This window comes from Peromyscus maniculatus, chromosome 7 (genome assembly GCF_049852395.1).
Source record: "Peromyscus maniculatus bairdii isolate BWxNUB_F1_BW_parent chromosome 7, HU_Pman_BW_mat_3.1, whole genome shotgun sequence".
Taxonomy (NCBI): Eukaryota; Metazoa; Chordata; class Mammalia; order Rodentia; family Cricetidae; genus Peromyscus; species Peromyscus maniculatus.
This window is the reverse complement of record NC_134858.1, coordinates 61,364,450-61,383,690: the sequence shown is the minus strand read 5'-3', so window position 1 is coordinate 61,383,690 and position 19,241 is coordinate 61,364,450. Positions and strand designations below refer to the sequence as shown.

The window sequence follows — 19,241 nt, the reverse complement described above, 5'->3', positions numbered from 1 at the left end:
CACACACACACAATACAAAATTTTAAATCTTTATCATTGAAGGTTTTTTTTTTTAAGATTTTCCTGTGTCTTTATTTTTAGTACTGTTACCAGCAGATAATATTTTTGTATGCCTTGAGAAATAGTGCAGTATTTAAAAAAAGGAAATAATTATTTCCTTTACCTTGAATTACTTCTTTTTCTTTTCTTTTCTCGTCTTTTTTTTGAGATAGAGTTTCTCTGTGTAGTTTTGGTGCCTGTCCTGGATCTCACTTTGTAGATCAGGTTGGCCTCGAACTCACAGAGATCCACCTGGCTCTGCCTCCTGAGTGCTGGAATAAAGGCGTGTGCCATCACTGCCCGGCGAATTATTTCTTTACACACACACACACACACACACACACACACACACACACACACACACACACAAAACAAACAAACAAACAAACAAACAAACAAAAAAAAAACTAGTTCATGTCTGTGCCTCCCTGATCACGAGACCAGGAATCAAAATAAAACCCAGCATCTGGCAAGTGGGAAATGAGAAAAAAAAAGAAGAAGCCAAATTGGTTAATGTTTCATCGTTCCTGCTCTTCAAGCCATGCGGTAAAAGGGGGGAAATTCCTGCAAGATGAAATGGAATTCTAGCCAGCTAGAGCCTAAGCTGAGGGAATTGTCCCAGGAATTCCCAGCCCCTGGTGGCTGCTGGGCCAGCTGGGACTAGCCCAGCCAGATCTGGTTTGTGTTGGGTGACCAGAAGATAAAAAGGTTTCAGGCCTCCTGGTCCATGCCTTCTCAACTCGTGGTCAGGCCTGTCCTGTCCTGGGGACAAGCCCACACTGCTAATTGCAGAGGCCCAGACCTAGGGGGAAAAACTTCCCAAGTCTTCCCACCCCCGAGAGCATCAGTTTGTGAAACCAGTGGGGCAGAAAAGGTTCCCTTCCATCTCTGCGCATGGCACTCGGGATGGCTGGTGACACATGCCACGTGAAGTACTTAATTAAGCATGAGTGCAAAACCCAGCCCAAGCTCCACAGGCCGTTTTGATGATGGGGAGTGGGAGAGGTGAGGGAGACAGACAGCAAAAGTTAATGTGAGAGCAAACACTTGGGTCGTAATTAGAGGTGTGTGGGGACAGAGGGGGCTGGTGATTTGTTGTGTTTCTCCGGCTCCAGGAGGAAGAAAGGAAGGGAAGAAGGAAGGAAGAAAGGAAGCAAGAACCAACAACTTCAAGAATTTTAATGGTTGTGATTAAGTTGAGCAGCTATGAATTGTTCAGGGACTTAATTTAACCTTACCCAAACAGGCTGCAAGTTGGTGCTTGCTCAGTCCCCTGAATGTGGACTATTTCTGTGGTCAGGGCCACCGAGGCTCTTCCAGGTGTCAGGGTCACATCGGTCTGCATTTTTCCGGAAGGGTTCTGGGGCTAGATGGTTGGCCTGGTCCGGGGTGGTCCTGAGACTGGACCACAGAGTGGCGTTAGTAACTGGTGAGGGGTCTGTGGGTTGTAGCTCAGTTGGTAGAGTGCTTGCCTGACGTACATGAAGCCCTGGGTTTGATTCCCGGCACTGCATGAACCCAGCTTGGTGGTACATGCCTGTAATCTCAGCATTTAGGAGAGCAAGACGATCAGGAGTTCAGGTCATCCTTGGCTAGGTACTGAAATCAAGGTCAGCTTGGGCTACAGGAATAAATTTATACTAAGTGGTCACCAGGGACATCTGCCCTTTGTGTATGGGAACGGGTGCCTTTCGGCCAACTCAGCTCTCTTTCTTTTCCCCCTCGAACAGATCTGTCCGATTCCACATTGTCTTACACTGAAACCGAGGCCACCAACTCGCTCATCACCGCTCCGGGTGAATTCTCAGGTTGGCATGTTTCTTCTTCTCACTCGTGGCTGTGGGCGGCACCGGTGGGGACCGATGTGGGTACACTGATGGAAGGATTTTGATTTCTTGTGATTTTTGTGCTCTTATCCGCCCACTCTGTGACTGGGAAGATGGCCAATGCGTGCGTGCGTGTGTGCGTGCGTTTGGTGTTCTTGGAGTTCAGGACTGGGTGTGGTGTTGCATGCCTCTCAGCCTCTCAGTACTGAGGAGGTTGAGGCAAGAGGAGGTGAAGGCCAGCTTGTGCTACAAAGCTGTGTGGTTTATGTGGGTAGAAACTTGAAGATAATGACTTGCCAGATTTTAACCTGGTGTCTCCCGTTGTCTTTCTCATTCCCATGGCTTAGACAGGCCCCCTCCATCATTGTAGCCAGGGACACTTCCCTGTACCTGGAGGCCTCAAGGTGGATGGGTCACAATAAGTTGTCTTCTCTCCGTGCCCAGGGGGAGGGCCTGTGGGTAAGCAAATGGGATAGCTTGGGCAGACTGGCAAGGGAGGAGCTTGCTAAAGGCTGCTGGTGTCTGTGCCCCGTACTTGGCAGTGGATGGCAGGCAGGAAGCCGGGGGAAGGAACCCCCGCTTTGGTGGTGTCCCCTAACTGTCTGAAATTCCCAGTTGGTGGCCCTAAGTCCCCTCACATTCAAGGGAATTCTTGTGAGAGAGGGTGGCTAGGAGGAGCAGGCAGGAGGGCCAGGGACTTGTGTGGCGAGGTCTGTGCGGCCTTCTGGGAGCAAGGTGGGTAGGGTGTGCTGTGTGGCAGCTGGGCCTGGGGCCCCGGGGGCGGGGGCGGCTAGCCGGGCCTCTGCTTCTTTTCCCGACTCCACACCCAAGCTATAAAAGCAAGGTAATGAGAATGAGTGGTCACCGGCAGCCAGGCCCCACCCCAGCACCTTACATAGTCTCACTTGTAGGCATAGTGACTCCTTGTGTCCCTCGGGGCCATGCAGCAGCCTTCGTGGCCACAGGAACCTCGCTGCTCAAGCCTGAGCTCCTTGTTACTGTTGTGCTACGCCCCACCCCCTCCCCCTCTGAGACAGTGCCGTGTATCCTGATGAGTTCCCTCGATCAGTTCTCATCCTCCTGGTGATTCGAAGGTGACACAGTCTGCCCGCTCCCAGACACCTGTCCATTTCCCTAGCCTCGAGCCCTTCCCCGTCCGTCCCCTCGCCTTCCCACAGTCCAGGAGGAAACCTCAGGAGTACGGCTGTTTTAAGAGATGGAGACAGACAGCAAGACCCTACAGTGAGCTCATGGCCGAGATGGTACAGGAGTCCAGGTCTCCTGTCTGCTCTCGGGGCCCTGGGCCCCTAATCAGGCCACTTTGCTCTCTCCTCTTCCTGTTCGGTATATTCTCTCTCCCTCAAAGATCCAGCCCAGGTAGCTGTGTGTGGTGGTGGCGCACACCTTTAAGCCCAGCACTCAGAAGGCAGAGGCAGGTGGATGTCTGTGATTTAGACCAGCCTGGTCTGTAGTTCCAGCCAGCTGGGGATACATGGTGAGACCTGTCATAAAAACAAAAACAAACAAACAAAAAACAAAACTAACCACACACACACACCATGACAAAACAAAAACAAAAACAAAACATGTTGAAGATCCAGCCAGGTGACATGAAGTTAGACCACAAACCATTCTTTCTCATCTGTCCATGCAGGCAGAAGCCACATGCGACTCTGAAACCGGGACTCTGATTTTTTTTTTTTTTTTTTTTTTTTTTTTTTTTTTTTTTCATTTATGATTCTGGGTTCCTGCCAGCTCTCATGATGGTTGTTAGCTGAGTTACCTTGGTGTCGATTGCAGGACAGATGGGCACCTTGACGTCCTCTTTCCTTGTTAATAGTGGAAACTTGTGTGTGTGTCTTTCACAGTGTGTTTGCATTTGTGAGCTTCCTTGATTCCAGAGGAGGCCGGCCTGGTGCATGATTCCTGCGTAAAGGAGTAGACCTCCGGAGGCCTTCCCTCAGCCTGGCCCCTGCAGAGAGCACCACCCCAGCATGTAGGGACTGTAGGCTGGACTGTGTTGGGGTGGCCTGTGCCGGGGATTTCTGCCCCGATGTCTCAGAGCTGAGTACTGAGTACTGGGCAGTGAGGAGGCCATTGCTGGTCTTGACTGTCATGAAGAAAACGAGTCTAGTGGTTGGCATGCTGAGAGGCTGAAAGGTGGGGGAAGAAAGTTTGGGGTCCCCCACATGGGAGGATGGGATGAGGTGGCGGTGGACTTTGGGCTGGGCTCCTGATGGCCTGAGTAAGCAAGTGGAACGTTTTCTGTGTCCTCCTGGACTTTGGGCTGTCACACTAAAGGAAAGACTCAGGACAGGGGACCCTTGCCGGTGGGGCAAGGCCCCAGGAGGTAGCAGGCCTTGCTGGACAGTAGAGTCACGACTACTTCATCCTGTGGGGAGAGAGTGATGCCGCACAGGAGCGAATCGAGGGATGTGAAGGCTGGAGACAGAGTGGGCACAGGGTGTGGGTCAAGCCGGGACATTTGATGGTCAGGGACCGCTGGGGTGGTTACAGTGCTGGTGGTCATGTTGGTGGCACTTGACCCACACACTCAGATCAGTACTGGCCGTCCTTGATCTCCTTGACTCTGTTCTACCATCCAGTGAGACAGCTGGGATCCTTCCAAGTGTACCCATGGGGTCCCTTCTGGAACAGTACCCCAAAGCCCCATCAGACGGTCTCCTCTGCACTACTTCCTCTTGCTGCTGAGTGGCCAGCCCCAGTGCCCAGATTGTACACAGGGAGGCTTGGGCAGAGCAAGCTGGCAGAGGCTTGGACAGCTTCAGTGCCAGGGCTGGGGTGAGGGCTCGCTGGCACAGGACTCATGCTTCTGTGCAGCCACTGAGCAAGCCTGCCAGCCGACTGTGCCATCCTTCTGTGCTCCTGTGGGCTTGGTGCCCCCGAGGGCCTGGTCTCTCTCACATCGCAGCATAGACATCTTGCACACAGTGACAGTCACAGCCTGGACGAACTTCCAATTTCTCTGCAACTCCTGTTCAGAATCTCTCTGTTCTTCTTTCCTGTCCTGTGACTGAGGCCACATAAGGGGGAATGGCAGGATTTAGGGGTTAGTCACAGGCCTTGGCAGGCAAGGACGCATAAGGAGCTGCAGGAAAGGGGGCGCTTCTATAACTCTCATTTCACAGAATGAGGTCTCCGGGGTGCACTTGGAACTCTGGTGCTGTGGTCTCCTTGCTTCATTTGGATCTGGGGTACTGTCCCCTGGCTGTCCAGAGTCCCCTTAGGAGTTCGGTCTCAGCAGCATGGGCTCTCAGTTGGGCTCTGTGATCTACATGGGGAAACTGAAGGTCAAAGGGCACACGTGACTCCACCAAGGTCATTCAGGTGGGAGAGGTGGACGTGGACCATCACCTAGATTCTGTAGACCCTCATGCCCAGGGTCTTCAATGGGATTTGGGTAAAACCACTGGCCTTGAGGTCTCTTTGGGGAGTGTTCTAGGAGCTTTGGTCTATGGCTTCCCTGCTTCCAGAGTCCCGTTAGGCATCTTCTTTACAGCACTAACATTCCTCTCCTGCTCCCCTGACTTCAGTTAATTGGAGGGTGAAGTATGATGAGCTAAAGAAACTCACACCAAGGTGTGAGTGGCTGTGAGTTACCCTCTGCTGCTCTCATTCAAAGGACTGAAGACTGAGAGGGCCGAGGGAACTGGTGCTTTGAGGAAGGCTGTGGGACAGGTGAGATTCTCCCAGTACCCCCTACGCCAGCCTAGAAGAAGAGCTTGCTCCTGAGACGGGAATTCTGTGTCCTGGCTGGGTGGAAGAAGGAAGGAACCTCTGCCAGTCCAGGCTGTGTGCTGGCTGTCCGGGCTGTGTGCTGGCTGTCCGGGCTGTGTGCTGGCTGTCCGGGCTGTGTGCTGGCTGTCCAGGCTGTGTGTGGGCTGTGTGCTGGCTGTCCGGGCTGTGTGCTGGCTGTCCAGGCTGTGTGCTGGCTGTCCGGGCTGTGTGCAGGCTGTCCGGGCTGTGTGCTGGCTGTCCGGGCTGTGTGCTGGCTGTCCGGGCTGTGTGCTGGCTGTCCGGGCTGTGTGCTGGCTGTCCGGGCTGTGTGCTGGCTGTCCTGTGAACTCTAGTCATTTAATGAGACTCTAGGTGGTGAGCCTCTGAGCACTTAGGCCTGCCCAATCCCATGGCGGGAGCGCCTGGCTGGTATCTTTACACCCCTCCATCACCCTTTGGTGAATAATCAAGAGCCTATCAGACAATTGGCCCGATGTTTATTTAGTCCGGCATTGTCTGTATGCCGTATACGCTGCCGGTAGCGAGGACTAGGCAGTCCCTTCCGCTGGCCTTGACCGTGTGTGCTGCTGGCTATTCAGCCTGAGCTGGATCAGTGAGGGCATACCCCTCCTTGGGAGGAGGTCGTACTGCTGCAGTGGTTGGGCCTGAGCTGGATCTGGTGTCTACCTAATCAGAAGCTCCTTGGGGACCCAGGCCCTTCTCTCCGTACTTGCATTCTCCAAGCTAACAGTTTGGAGACAGGCTCAGAGAGATGAAGAGACTGGCCGTGAACCACCCAGCAAGCATTGGTAGCTGGAGCTAAGTCAAAGAGTAGGTGGACCTGTGTGTTTGTAGGAATGGTACCTGTCCTGTGGCCCTTGCCGCTCAGTGAGATGCTGTTGGTTCACATCTTCAGGCACAGATGACAATGTCACTGTCTCTCCTTGATTGCTGGGACCACACAGGTCTTGTCTAGCACAGGCTGTGTGTCTCTCTGTCCCTCAGGGCTCCACCAGCTTCAGCCAGCACACGTCTAGCCTTGCAGCAGTGGTGAGGGACAAGCAGGAGCTTCGTAATAGTTAGTTAGCTCTGGGCCGGGCGGGGGTGGCGCACGCCTTTAATCCCAGCCCTCGGGAGGCCGAGCCAGGAGGATCTCGGTGAGTTCGAGGCCAGCCTGGACTACAGAGCAAGATCCAGGACAGGCTCCAAAGCTACACAGAGGAAAAACCCTGTCTCGAAAAGCTAACACACACACACACACATACACACACACACACACACACACACCAAAACAACAACAACAACAAAAACCAGTTAGCTAGCTTGGGGTTCAAGTCCCTGCTCCTGATTAGTTGAGAGGGGGTGGCTGCTTAGCCACCCTGCCCCTCAATCTTCCCACTTGTGGAATGGGGACAATAATAACATGTCCTTTAAAGAAGGTAACTGAGCCCCTGGTCAGTTACCTGTGTAGTCCTGGGCGAGATGTGTGGCTGTTAAGGGGTACCTGGCCAGGAGATGATACCTGTATCTATTCTTCCCTCCAGGTGCCCATATCAGGTGCTGTGGGAGCAGGCAATTAGGAGCAGAAGAGGGGTACCCATGTGGGGTTTGAAAGGATGGCTGGAAGTCTGTCATCATTCATTCCTTCCTTCATTCATTCATTCGTATGTGCATACACATGTGGACTTGAGTGCCACAGTACATGTGTGGACATTACCTGACAACTCGCTGAAGCTGGCTCTCTCCTACTGTCCTGTGTGTCCTGGGGATCCACCTCAGTTGTCAGGCTTGGCAGCAAGCACTTTTATAAACCCCATGAGCCATCTCACCGGCCCTGGGTCAGATTTTAGCCAACATTTTTTCGTGCAGGGATATAGGACCAGCTCCGTGAGTTTCAGTAGCAGTCACACCTAGTGGCCAGGGGTGCTTGGGTGCTACTGTCACTGAATGGTGTTCTTGGGATGAACCTTAGGGACACAGAGTGGTTTGGAGGGGAACGGAGACAGTGAGGAGGAGATGCTAGCGGAAATGATGGTTTTCATAGGCTTTGGAGTGAGAAGGATTGTGACACTCTGTGGGGCGGCGGGGCGGTCTCATACTTGCTCCTGGGGGCTCCCCGGATTAGAGAGGCACCTTGGGGTGGGGGTGGGGAAGTATGCCCAGTGCCGTCCCCACATGAACAGTGTAAGCCCTGTCCCTGTGTTCCTTTAAGTCTCCTTTCTCCCTGCTTTATGCTCCTCACACTTCACGGAGGCTCCATTCTCCCAGGCTGGTTGCTGGAGGTGACAGGGCATGCAGAGTGAAGGAAGAGGTGGCTGCTGTAAAAGGACCAAGTGCCTGCCGTGTGTGTGTGTGTGTGTGTGTGTGTGTGTGTGTGTGTGTGTGTGTGTGTGTGTGTGGTGGGGCTGGGGTTGCCTTCAGGAATATGCCGCGGAGCATCATGGGATAAGGCAGATTGCCAGGGTGGGTTCTGAGCTTAGCTTTGCCCTTTACTGCTGGGTGTCCCCAAGCAAGCAAGCAAGGTCCTTGCTTCCCGTATCTCAGTTTGTGATGCCGCACGGGAGCCCATTGGGTCAGAGATCTCAGGCTCCATGGTGCCGATGCGCCCCTGAACGTTGGTTCCAGTCTCTAGGCCTTAGGAGGAGGCTGGGTACAATGCTGGCCTTTTTGGCCTATATCATCTTAGCTGCTCTTCCCCTTCTTGTCCTAATGCACAGAAGTGGCTTGAGACACAGCTCCTCAGGAGGGAGAGGGCTGGTGTCCTGGGTGCCAGAACCCTGTTGGGAATGTGGGTGTTAGGGAAAACTTCACAGAGCGGGCCATTCTGGGTTGGGTTTTGCAGGCTGACTAAGCGCTCGCTGGGAACAGACTGTAAGTGTTCTCTCAGTGAAGGGAACAGCTTGTGCAGAAACAGCTGAAGGTAGACGTGGGAGGGGTGGGAGGATGTGGAGAGACGAATCCCGAGCGGTTGTCCCCTGTGTTGGAGGAGTGGTTAAGACAGAGTGGGCAGTATGGCCACCGGGGCCAGGGGACCCGAGGACATCCTTGGTCCTAAAGGACGTTGGCTTAGCTTTAGGCTAGCCCACAGCGGGGGCTCACTTTCGTGAGCAGAGAAATCCTGAGAGCGCGCATGGAGATGAAGACAGAGCAGTCATCGTACAGAGCCCAGAGCCGGGCGCTTTCTCAAGTGCCATACATCTATGAGTTCATGGAATTTTCCAGCACCTCTGTGAGCAGCCACTTTATTAGCCAAATTAAAGGAAGAAATGACTGGGGCCCAGAGAGGTTGAGTTGCTTGTCTTGGTTCACTCAGCTGGAAAGCAGTAGAATTTGGGAGCTGGGAAGCTTGGCCGGCCCCACCGTGGGGGTCTCCCAGTAGCTAATAAGGTACTCTGTCTGCCCTCTGGAAAGTGTAGGATTCAAAGTCTTTGAGCTTCTGGGCCTTATTGGCCCTCAGGGAGCCAAGGTTCGGCATGAACAGATGTCTGTTCACTCCAGTGAGGGCACCGGTGACCAAAATAATATTTTGTCAGAGTCCGGCTTGGAGAACCGGTGAGTTTACTGGTGAAGGGTGACCCCAGAGCAACCACATCACTGCAGAGTTCCACCCCATCGTGAATGGCGATGTCACGGAAGCCCATCACAGTCTCCTTTCTGTTAACATCCCTCTCATACACCCTAGCATCTTCCAAGAGCACACACTGGCCGGGAAAGGCAGAGGGAGTAATCTTGTGATCCTTGCCTCCCTCTCTCTAACTAGGGAGTGTCACCAGTTCCTTGACCATTACTGGACCTAACTATCACTGTGTTGTTCTGCTGAATTAGTTGCCCTGGCTACCAGGCTAAGATGTTGAGGGAGTAGTGAACATACTGTCATATGCAACAGGGCATCTCTGCTCCTTGGCTGTTGGGGCGTAAAGGAGTGAATTGCCAGGGAGACGGTGGGAGAGCTGGGATGTGCCTGCAGGGCTTGGAGGGTATAGATGCTTTCTGCAGATGCTCTGAGACTCTGAGCTGGATTGGATGGCCTCACTCTCAGGACATCTTGGGACCCCTTCTTCCAGGCAGGGGGCTGGTCTGTGGCACTGAAAGCAACCGGTTTTCTGAAGACCTTCCAGAAGGGACAGTTAGCTACCCCCTGTCTCATTTTGGCCTTGTGCACCCTTGGCCCTCCCTCATACTGTCTCTCTAGCCCATCTCTCTGGACATCTGCAACACTCAGGGGCTGCACTTGAAAGTTTCTTGGTCTGGGTTGATTAGCTTTTTTTTTTTTTTTTTTTTTTTTTTTCTATATATAGTTTTGGTGTCTGTCCTGGATCTCGTTCTGTAGACCAGGCTGGCCTCGAACTCACAAGAGATCTGCCTGGCTCTGCCTCCCGAGGGCTGGGATTAAAGGCATGCACCGCCGCCGCCACCACCACCTGGCTAGTAGCATTTCTTTCACGCAGAAAATATCTCCTGAAGATACTTGACCAGGTGTTTTTGTATGAAACATCTTTCTTCCACACCCCTTGGCTGCTTGTCCACTTTTTTGTGGAAAGAATACGTGATATTCGTGAGCCTGTCCCCATGGCCCTCAGCCTGAGAGGATAAAGTCTGAGGGACTGAACTCCACAGAGCAGCCCATCACCCACCCTACCCCAAGCCCTGTGTTAGAAGGCCCTATTCACCTGATGGTAGAAGTTTCTGGATTTGAATAAACAGAGGTCTCGGGTCGGAGCTGGCCTCAAAGCCAGCAGCCCAGACTTGAGGTGAATCATTGCCAACACACTAATGACCTTTAAAAGAGGAGCGAGGGGCTGCAGATGTAGCTCAGTTGGTAGAGAGCTTGCTTAGCATGCACACAGCCCTGGGGTCAATCCCCAGTACCTCATATACTGGGCATGGTGGCCACACCTGTAATGCCAGCACCTGGAAGGTGGAGGCAAGAGGGTCAGATGTTCAAGGTCATCCTTGGCTACATAATGAATTGGAGGCTAGCCTGGGCTACATGAGACAGATCCTGTCTCAAAAAACCTGGCAGTGATTTTATTCTCTGAGTCATCTGGGATCAGGCGAAAGTGGGCAGAGCTAGAGAAACCAGCCATCACTGCCCGGTTGGGGTGGCGCCAGATTGGTGAGGTGGGAGGATGAGATGTGGAAGGACTGGGTTGGCTGGGCTATGTGCAAAGAGGACGGAGAATCAAGGCATTCCACTGATAAACCCATTTTACAGATGGAAAGGCCATGAGGTGGCGATTTGAGATGACAGGATTGCTGGGCCTCCTGGATCCCTGGCTGGGTGGTGCTACTTTCATACTTCAGAGGCCACTGGGGCTGTCCCTGTTCTCTCTGCTCAGTGAAAGAGAAGGTGGCGGCCAGCTCCAGATGGGCAGCCATGCAGAATTTGGGCAAGCCAGAGCCTTCTCCACCCTCCTCGGCTCTCAGAAGCCCAGACAACCGCAGAGTCCTAGAGGTGGTGCAGTCCAGTTCTGTGTTCCCCAGCTAGGCTGGAAGTCCCAGCAATCCTCCTGCCTCTGTCCCACTCAGGCTGGGGTTACACCCAACTACTTCTGTGGGTGCTGAGCCCTGAACTTTGGTCCTCACGGCTGCAGAGCAATGCTCTTACTGTCCGGTCCCTATATCGGGTTTCCCTCATTCGGCAGAGTGTGGGTGTGAATGCTCTGTGCTGCTGCTGGGTCTAACTGCCCGCCAGTCTCGTTTCCGGATGGAGTTCCCTGGGGTGTGGGGAGCATCTGTGCGTTCCGTGCATCTAGCTCCCCTACATCACTCCTCCAGGAATCTGTGGCCCCTCGTTTGACTCTCCTACCCATGATGCAACAATAAATGTTCCTGAGCTGGCCTTCTCATAGACACGGGGACAGATTTCTCTTGGGCACATACCTGGGAGTGGAGATGCTGGCTAGCCGTTATTAGCCTGTTGCGTTTTACTACAGGCTGTGGGGATTGTTTCCAAGGTCATAGCCTAGGTGTGTGTGTGTGTGTGTGTGTATTCAGGTGTGTTTGAAGGCCAGAGGGCAACCTTAGGTATCATTCTTTGAGATGCTGTCCACCTTGTTTTTTGAGACACAGTCTCTCCCTCCACTGGCCTGGAGCTAAGTAGACAGGGTTGGCTGGCCTGTGAGCCATCCACCCAACTGCCGTCTCCACCCACCCAGTGCTGGGAGTACAAGCATATGCTACCCTCACCACCACCAGTCCCTTTACTGTGGGCCCTGGGGATTGAACTCAGGTCCTCATGTTCACAAAGGCAAGCACTGTACAGACTAAACCTTGGAGACAGTCTCTCACACATCCCCCTGTCAAGGCCACAGTGATTTTCAGTTGGGGCAATTGGAGGGGAGGTTTTGCTCATTCTAAGCAGCAGAGCTGTGGGGGTCTCTCCTCTGGGTCAGGACCCTTGCCTCCATGACAGCAGTGCCTGGCCTGTCACTCAAATAGAACTGAGTCCCGGGCCTCAAGCTTCTCAACCAGAGGCCCTGGGCAGCGCGCTCTGGGGAAGACAGAAAGGAACGAGTGGAAGGAAGCTCGCTGCTGGAAAAGAAGTGTGTCTCCAGTAAGCCAGGCCTTTCACTGGGAGCCAAAACACGACATTCCTGTACCCAGCGAGCCCCGGCCAGCTGGGCCTCCCTGAGCTGTAAATCTTGCCGGGAGTTGGGTTGAGGTCGTCCCTGGGACACAGAGACAGGCAGTGTCCTTCGGCCGTTTGGTGATGCCTGGCTCTGGGGGCAACTTGATCATCTTTTCAGTGCGTCCGCTGTGCCAGGGGCTTCTTGTGGGCCACGGGAGGGGCAGTGTGCCGCTCACCCTAAGGGACTCCTTTGCCTGCTCACCCTCCCTTTCTTGGGTGCTTTGATGGGTAAGAGGTGTTTATAGGCTTGATTCACGACCCAGTTACCAGGGTTTTCCACGGAAATAACTTATTAAAGGGGCCGTGCACACAGCAACATTGAAGTCTAGAGGGTGGTGTGCATCCGAGGCAACCTTGGGGCCTACAGTCAGAGCTTCGAGGGGTTCAGGGCTGGGGACAGGGGCCAGGCCTCTGAGGGGCGGGCAGGGGGTGACTGGGCTGCAGAGAAAGCACTTAGGCTTAGGGAAATGCCACAGACAGACTGAAATTCAAGCTGTTGAAGAGAAACGTGTGTGCTGGGACCTGTGTATGGGTGGGGGTGGGGTGCGTAAGGCCCAAGGTCCCAGACCAACCCCACCCACCAGGAATGGGGACACACATGCAGTGCCTAAGCTCTGCTGTCATGCCCCTTGGCACAGGCCTGTTTGGGGGAGGAAATGCCAAGGATGAGCTCTGCTGGGCACAGCCCTAGGAGGATGGGCAGAGCCATCTGGTGGAGAGGAGAGGACTCTTTCAGGCCTTCCCTTCCCGGGTCCTCATTCCTTTGATTCAATATCCTATTATTTGGTTTGGTTTGTTTGTTTATTTTGAAACAGTCTCCTGTAGCCCAGGCTAGCTTTGAACTTGCTATGGAGCTGAGAATGGGCTTGAACTCATCCTCCTGCCTCCTTGTCCTGAGGGCTGGGAATACAGGCTTGTGCCACGGTGCCCCACTTTACATGATCTGTGGATCCAACCCAGAGCTTTGTGCACGCTAGGCAGGTACTCTGCAGCCACATCCCCAGACTCTGTATGATTTTTTTCTTTGTTTGCTTTTGTATGTGTGTGTGGTATTCATGCATGTGTATGTGCAATGATGTACGTGGGCCTGAGATGGATGCTGGATGTCCTCCTCTATGACTCCACCACCCCACCTTAGTTTTTGAGACAGTCTTTCATTGCTTTGGAGCGGACTGTTTTGTCAGGCTGGATCTCAAGCCTCTGAGATCTGCCTGGTTTTGCTCCCTTCCCCTACTCCAGGACTCGGGTTACGTGTACACTGGTGCATGTGCGTGGCACCCCCCCCCCCCCGCCCCCGCCGTTTACTTGAGTGTGAGGATTTGAACTCAGATCCTTGTGTGTTATTTACACAGTCAGCATTTTACCTGCTGAGAGATTACCATAACCCCTGATTTGGTTTTGAAGTTTACTAAACGCCCTTCTTTTCCAGGATGGCTTCGCAGACTGCAGCTCCCTGTGGCTTCTCTTTTCTGTGCTTTTAGTGGCTGTTGTATCTCTACCATGTTCATGCAGAGGACTGACTTTGTATAGAACTTCTGTCCCCTGCCAGACAGTGCGTGGCTTTTGGGCAGGACCTGGGTCTGCTTCCGCCCTTCGGCAGCCCATCATGCTGGAGGTATGGTTCAGAGCCTCTCCCTGTGACTAGACTGCTTTTGGATGCAGTCATGATGGTCACGGCAGATGTATCGTAGTGACCAAGTACAGGATGAGGGTCAGACATCATGCTGTGTTTCTTATTCTGTACGTTTACTCATTCCTAATAAGATGGGGTCTTGTGGTTATTCGTGTCCATCTTATGGAAGAGAAAACCAAGGCTTAGAATGGAGAAGAAGTAAGGTGCCCAATGTTGATGAGTGAGTCGTATAGCTGGGAACTGCACCCAGATCCTGTACAGAGCCTGTAACCCTGGAAAGACACTGTGCCTCTCTAGGCCAGCATGGCCTCTAGGCTCTATCAATAGCTAGAAAAATAAATCAAGCCCTCTGGAGCCAACAGGGTTTGTTGTTTGGCTCAGGTCAGGTACACTGTCTGTTCCTGAAGTTTCGAAGTACCTGTTGCATGAAGTTTGCCCCTTTGTAATCATTACCACGCAGTTAAGATAGAAAATAGGGCTACGAGGGCAGCCCGGCATAGGGTGCTCCTATTTATCCTTGCTGTGTGTATACAATACCATGATTTGATACTCAAGCATCTCAAACACTATGTAAGACTGGGCATGTGAGGTGCCTGCCAGCCCTGGAGAGGTAGAGAGGAGAATCAGTTCCAGGTCATCCTCCACTGCCTCAAGTTTAGGCCACCCTGGTCTGTGTGAGACTGTCTCAGACAAACAAAATGAGCATTGTCTTTGGGTTTCCTCGTGAATCCAAGGTTCATACCACTTGTGTAAGTGTCCCTTATGATTGCTAAGTTTTAATTCTCATTTTCCTATTGGTGAAGTATATTGAGCGTTTCTCTGAACAGCTGACTTCCTGTCTGTATTTTCTTGGACGACGGATCTATTCAGATCTTTATATGACTTTTAAATTGTGTTGTATGCCTATTGACTTTCGGCTGTTATTTATATATTCTGGGTATCAGTCATGTAGAAGATATTTGCAAATATTTTCTCTCAGCTTATGGCTTATCTTTTCATTTTCTTTAGGGAGTCTTTTGAAGAGCAGAAGGTTTTAATTTTGTTGAAGTTCGCTTTATCAGTTGTTCCATTTCATGCTTTTCCCACCTTTTGCAGAACTCTTCCAGTCTTCAGGGTCACCAGATTTTCTTCTGGAGATTTTAATGTTTTGAATTTTGGATTTAAGTTTATATAATCTATGATGAATTGATTTTTGTAAAAAGAGTGAATATATATAGCTCTTTTTTTTTTTTTTAAATTAAAGACAGGGTTTCTCTGTGTAGCCATGGCTGTCCTGGAACTCACTCTGTAGACCAGAGAGATCCACCTGCCTCTGCCTCCCGAAAGGTGTGCGCCACCACCACCCGACAGGTCTAGATTTTTTTTTTAAAGGATGTTTCCTACCATTAATTCAAAAGACACTCTGCCTTTTGGGGAATTACTTTGTTTGGTACCTTTGTCAAAAGCTAATTATGAGACTGGGATGTGGCTCAGTAGAGTGCTTACCAGGAAGCCTTGGGTTCAGTCTGCAACACACACCAACCAGGTGTGGCACAGGCCAATGAATAACAGCACTGAGGAAGAATCAGAAGTTCAAGACCATCTTTGGCTACATAGTGAGTTCAAGGCCAGCCTGGGATACACGAGACCCTGCCTTTAAAAGTTTGTGATGATGACGCTCGTGTAGTTCTTCTGGACTCTTCTGCTTGTTCCAGTGTGTATACCTTTCCTTGTTCCAACACCTCGGGGTATTGACTACTGTGGTTTTGTTGTGGTTTTAATGATGATGAGCTAGGAAATCGGGTAGTGTGAGTTATCCAACCTTGTTCTAGGTTTGGCTCTTACAGGTTGTTTCCATTTCCCTATGGATTTTAGACCAGCCTGTGGCTGCCACAGAAAGGCCAGTGGGGATTTAGATTGGGATTGCTTGGGGTCTGAAGATCAATGTGGACAAGACAGTCATTTGACCGTTGACTCTTCCAGCCAATGAATATGCTTCTCTCCCAGTAATTTCCATTAATGTTTCAGCATATAGATTTATACATTATTGTTAAGTGTGTGCCTAGAGTTTCATGTTCCTCTTCTCTCTCTTTCTTTCTTTCTTTCTTTCTTTCTTTCTTTCTTTCTTTCTTTCTTTCTTTCTTTCTTTCTTTCTTTCTTTCTTTCTTTCTTTCTTTCTTTCTCTCTTTCTCTCTTTCTCTCTTTCTATTTCTATTTCTTTCTCTCTTTCTTCTTTCTCTCTCTCTCTCTCTCCCTCCCTCCCTCCCTCCCTTCCTTCTTTCTTTCCTTTGCTTTTTGGGACAGACAGGGTTTCTCTGTGTAGTCCTGGCTGTCCTGGAACTCACTCTGAAAATCAGACTGGCTGGCCTTGAATTCAGAGATTTGCCTGCCTGCCTCCTGAGTGCTGGATTTAAAGGTGTGTGCCTCCGCCGCCGCCACCGCCACCACCACCCAGCTTCAATTCATAGTTCTTAGAGTCATCCTAAAGTGGTGCTTTGTATTTTCCAGGGACTGCCCCTCGGCTGGTAGTGCTTGCCTGGTGTGAACAGAGTCAGTGTTCAGTCCCCAGCACTGAGGAGGCTAGATGTGATAGCTCACATCTATAATCCCAGAACTAGGGTGGTGGAGTCAGAGGAATCAGAAGGTCAAGGTCATTTTCTGTACACAGCAAATTCAAAGGCAGCCTGGACTATGTTGTCTTCAAATAAAACCCTCCCAAATCAACAACTCCCCCTACAAACAAACAAACAAACAAACAGACACCAAACATCTTCCTAGTCACTAGAAGTACTGTTAGCTTAAACATTTCAAACTGTATTTATTTATTTATTTTGTGTGTGTATGTTGGGGTGCACTCCACAGTGCATGTGTGGAGGTCATAGGACAATTGTGGCAATCAGTTCTCTCTTTTTACCAGGTGGGTCCCGAGTAGACAGCTCAGGGTGTCACGCTTGGAGGCAAGTGCCCTGACCTGCTGAGGTTTGGGGAATGGCCAAGGCCTTATTTTGGAATTTTCCCTTTTTTCCATGTATCAGAAAGGGCAGAGTCTTAGCCTAGGGTGGCCTAGTGGCTGGTGGGAGGGGCCTATCCCTCACCCTCAGCTCTGTACCCCTGCTTTGAACTAGGTAGGGCCAGGAGGAGACTCCAAGGCCAGACGCAGCAGCCATAGGTGCTGGCAGCCGGGAGGCCCGAGGCCCTTCCAGGATTGCTGACACTCAGAGGTGACCAGTTCATGTTTGACTGTTTTCAAAATCTAAAAGCCCCGGGCTTGGAAGAGCGGATCTTGGCTGACCTCACCCTGAGGTGCTGAGTGTGGAGTTTAAAGGCCTTTGTAACTCTTTGGTTTGGAATGGGGCTCTGGACAGGACTGGGGAAAACACTGGAACCTGTCAGTACTGGCCTCGTTGCTCCACCTCTGGGAAGGGAGGCAACTGTCCTTTCCTTTGTTACCACAGAAGTCCCAGGAACCTGACAGACAGGATGCAGAGAGGCTGGAGAGGGCCCTAGCTGGGCCTTCAGCTCCAAGAGCCGGAAGTGACTGTAAACATTGACTGACTGCCCCTTAGTCTCGACTTGGCATCACAACCTCTGAGTTCTCCTGCGTCACAGGTGAAGAAACCCAGAGAGGTGTCCCTCACTTTCCCGTCACCTCAGGGATCCACACTTTCGGGGTTCCCCTCTTGGTCCCAGATAAAGGTTGCTCATTGGCCTGGAACTTCACCAAGTAGGTTAGGCCAGCTGGCTGGAGAGCTTCTGTGGTTCCCCACTGTGTCCTTCTGTCTGTCCCCCATCTTAGCACTGGGAATGCAGGTATGTCCATTGTGCCAGGCTTTTTGCATGGGTTCTGGAACCTTCACTCTTGCACGACAAGTGCTTTGCCGACGGAACTGCCTCCCAGCCTCCAGTTTTTATCAGAACTCCAAAACTGTGCAGTGCAGTGTGGCGACTCATGGGACAGGGAGTTCTGGAGCCAGGTAGTGGTGCTGGTTGTCCAATTTTGTGAATATACCTACTTTAAATGGTAGCCATGGTAAGCTTTGGTCTATTTAAGTATGCTTTAGGTTACATTTGTGTGTGTGTGTGTGTGTGTGTGTGTGTGTACGTGTGCACATGCCATGGTGTGTATGTGGAGGTCAGAGGACATCTGTGGCCGTCAGTCCTTTTCTCCTACCATGTGGGTCCCCGTCATGGAACTCTGGTTGTCAGGCTTGGTGGCAAGTGCCCCTACCTACTGAGCCATCTCGCCAGCTGAGTTTGGTGGTGTGTTTCTCTTTTCCTTCTTTTAGATTTTTAAATTTTATGTGCCTGCCTATGTGTGCACCATGTGTATGCTCGGTGCTCATAGAGGTCAGAAGAGGGCATCGGGTCCTCTGGAACTGGAGTTACAGATGGTTGTGACCCACCATGGGATACTGGGAATTGAACACTAGAGAGTAACAAGCGCTCTTAACCTCTGAGCCTTCTCTCTATCCCCGGTGTATTTTTATTTTTATTTTTTTCATAATTGCCTATACCACCCCGGCTGCCTTTTGATGTCACAGGTTCATGTGTGGCAGAGGGCAGATCCTCCTGTCTCGGGTCCAGGCAGAAGGCCACAGGGGCTTTAACTAGCAGGATAGTGTGCTGGTATGGACTCCCGCACACAGGAAAACCGGGGCCCTGGCAGCACTCAGGAGGATGTCAGGGCACTCACTGTCCCAGAGCTTTTGATTCATATGAGAAAGGTGGATCCTGGGGTGACCGCAGCCTGCTGGACAGCACGGTCATGCTGTCATCCAGGACTGGACTGGAGCGAGAGCAGATGACATGGCGCCTGCCTAGTGACCCCTGCTCTTTGTCCTTGCTGGAAGCATTGCTGGGAGCTATGGCTTCTCCCCTACTAGAGAGAGACTGGAGCAAGATCAGGAAGGAGGACCTCTCAACCTAATTCCCTGTCGGGCTTGGCATTCACACTGGTAAAAGCAGCTCTTGGGAAGCGGAGGCAAGAGCATGATGTGAGTTCAAAGCCAGCCTCAGCTACAAGAGACCCTGCCTCCAAACACAAAATTCTCTCCTGAAGCAAAGTTCTGAGAGTAAGGAGACAGCAGGGAAGCTCCATGGACCTTCCCTTCCTCCTCCTCCTGAGGGGAGACTCAGATGGGAGCCATGAAGGAACTGGTCCTAGGTGTAGGATTAGCATATAAGTACAGGCTGCCCCATGGTATTTTAAAGTGTGTATTCATGGGCGGATGCGGGTGAGAGGTGAGGGATATGCTCAGCCATATATGCACAGGTGTCTTCCTCCAGTTTATTTGTTTAATATTTGCTGCCAGGCTGGTACCCCAGCGCTGGCATTATAGGGACATGTCTTGTTGCTTGGATTTTATTTTGGTTATGGGGGTGCACATTCAAGTTC

At 51.6% G+C, this 19,241-nt stretch overlaps 1 protein-coding gene across 3 annotated transcripts in view; it reads left to right on the top strand.

Moving 5' to 3' along the window:
* Positions 1-19,241, top strand: part of Smad6 (SMAD family member 6) — a 73,024-nt gene that overhangs the window by 12,842 nt on the left and 40,941 nt on the right. For 2 of the 3 annotated variants that reach the window (XM_006971434.4, XM_076576486.1), the window contains exon 4: positions 1,770-1,847. The exons of the other annotated variant lie outside the window; for it this stretch is intronic. In XM_006971434.4, coding sequence (XP_006971496.1) covers positions 1,770-1,847 — 78 coding nt within the window. The remainder of the gene's footprint in view (positions 1-1,769; positions 1,848-19,241) is intronic. 3 annotated transcript variants of the gene reach the window in all.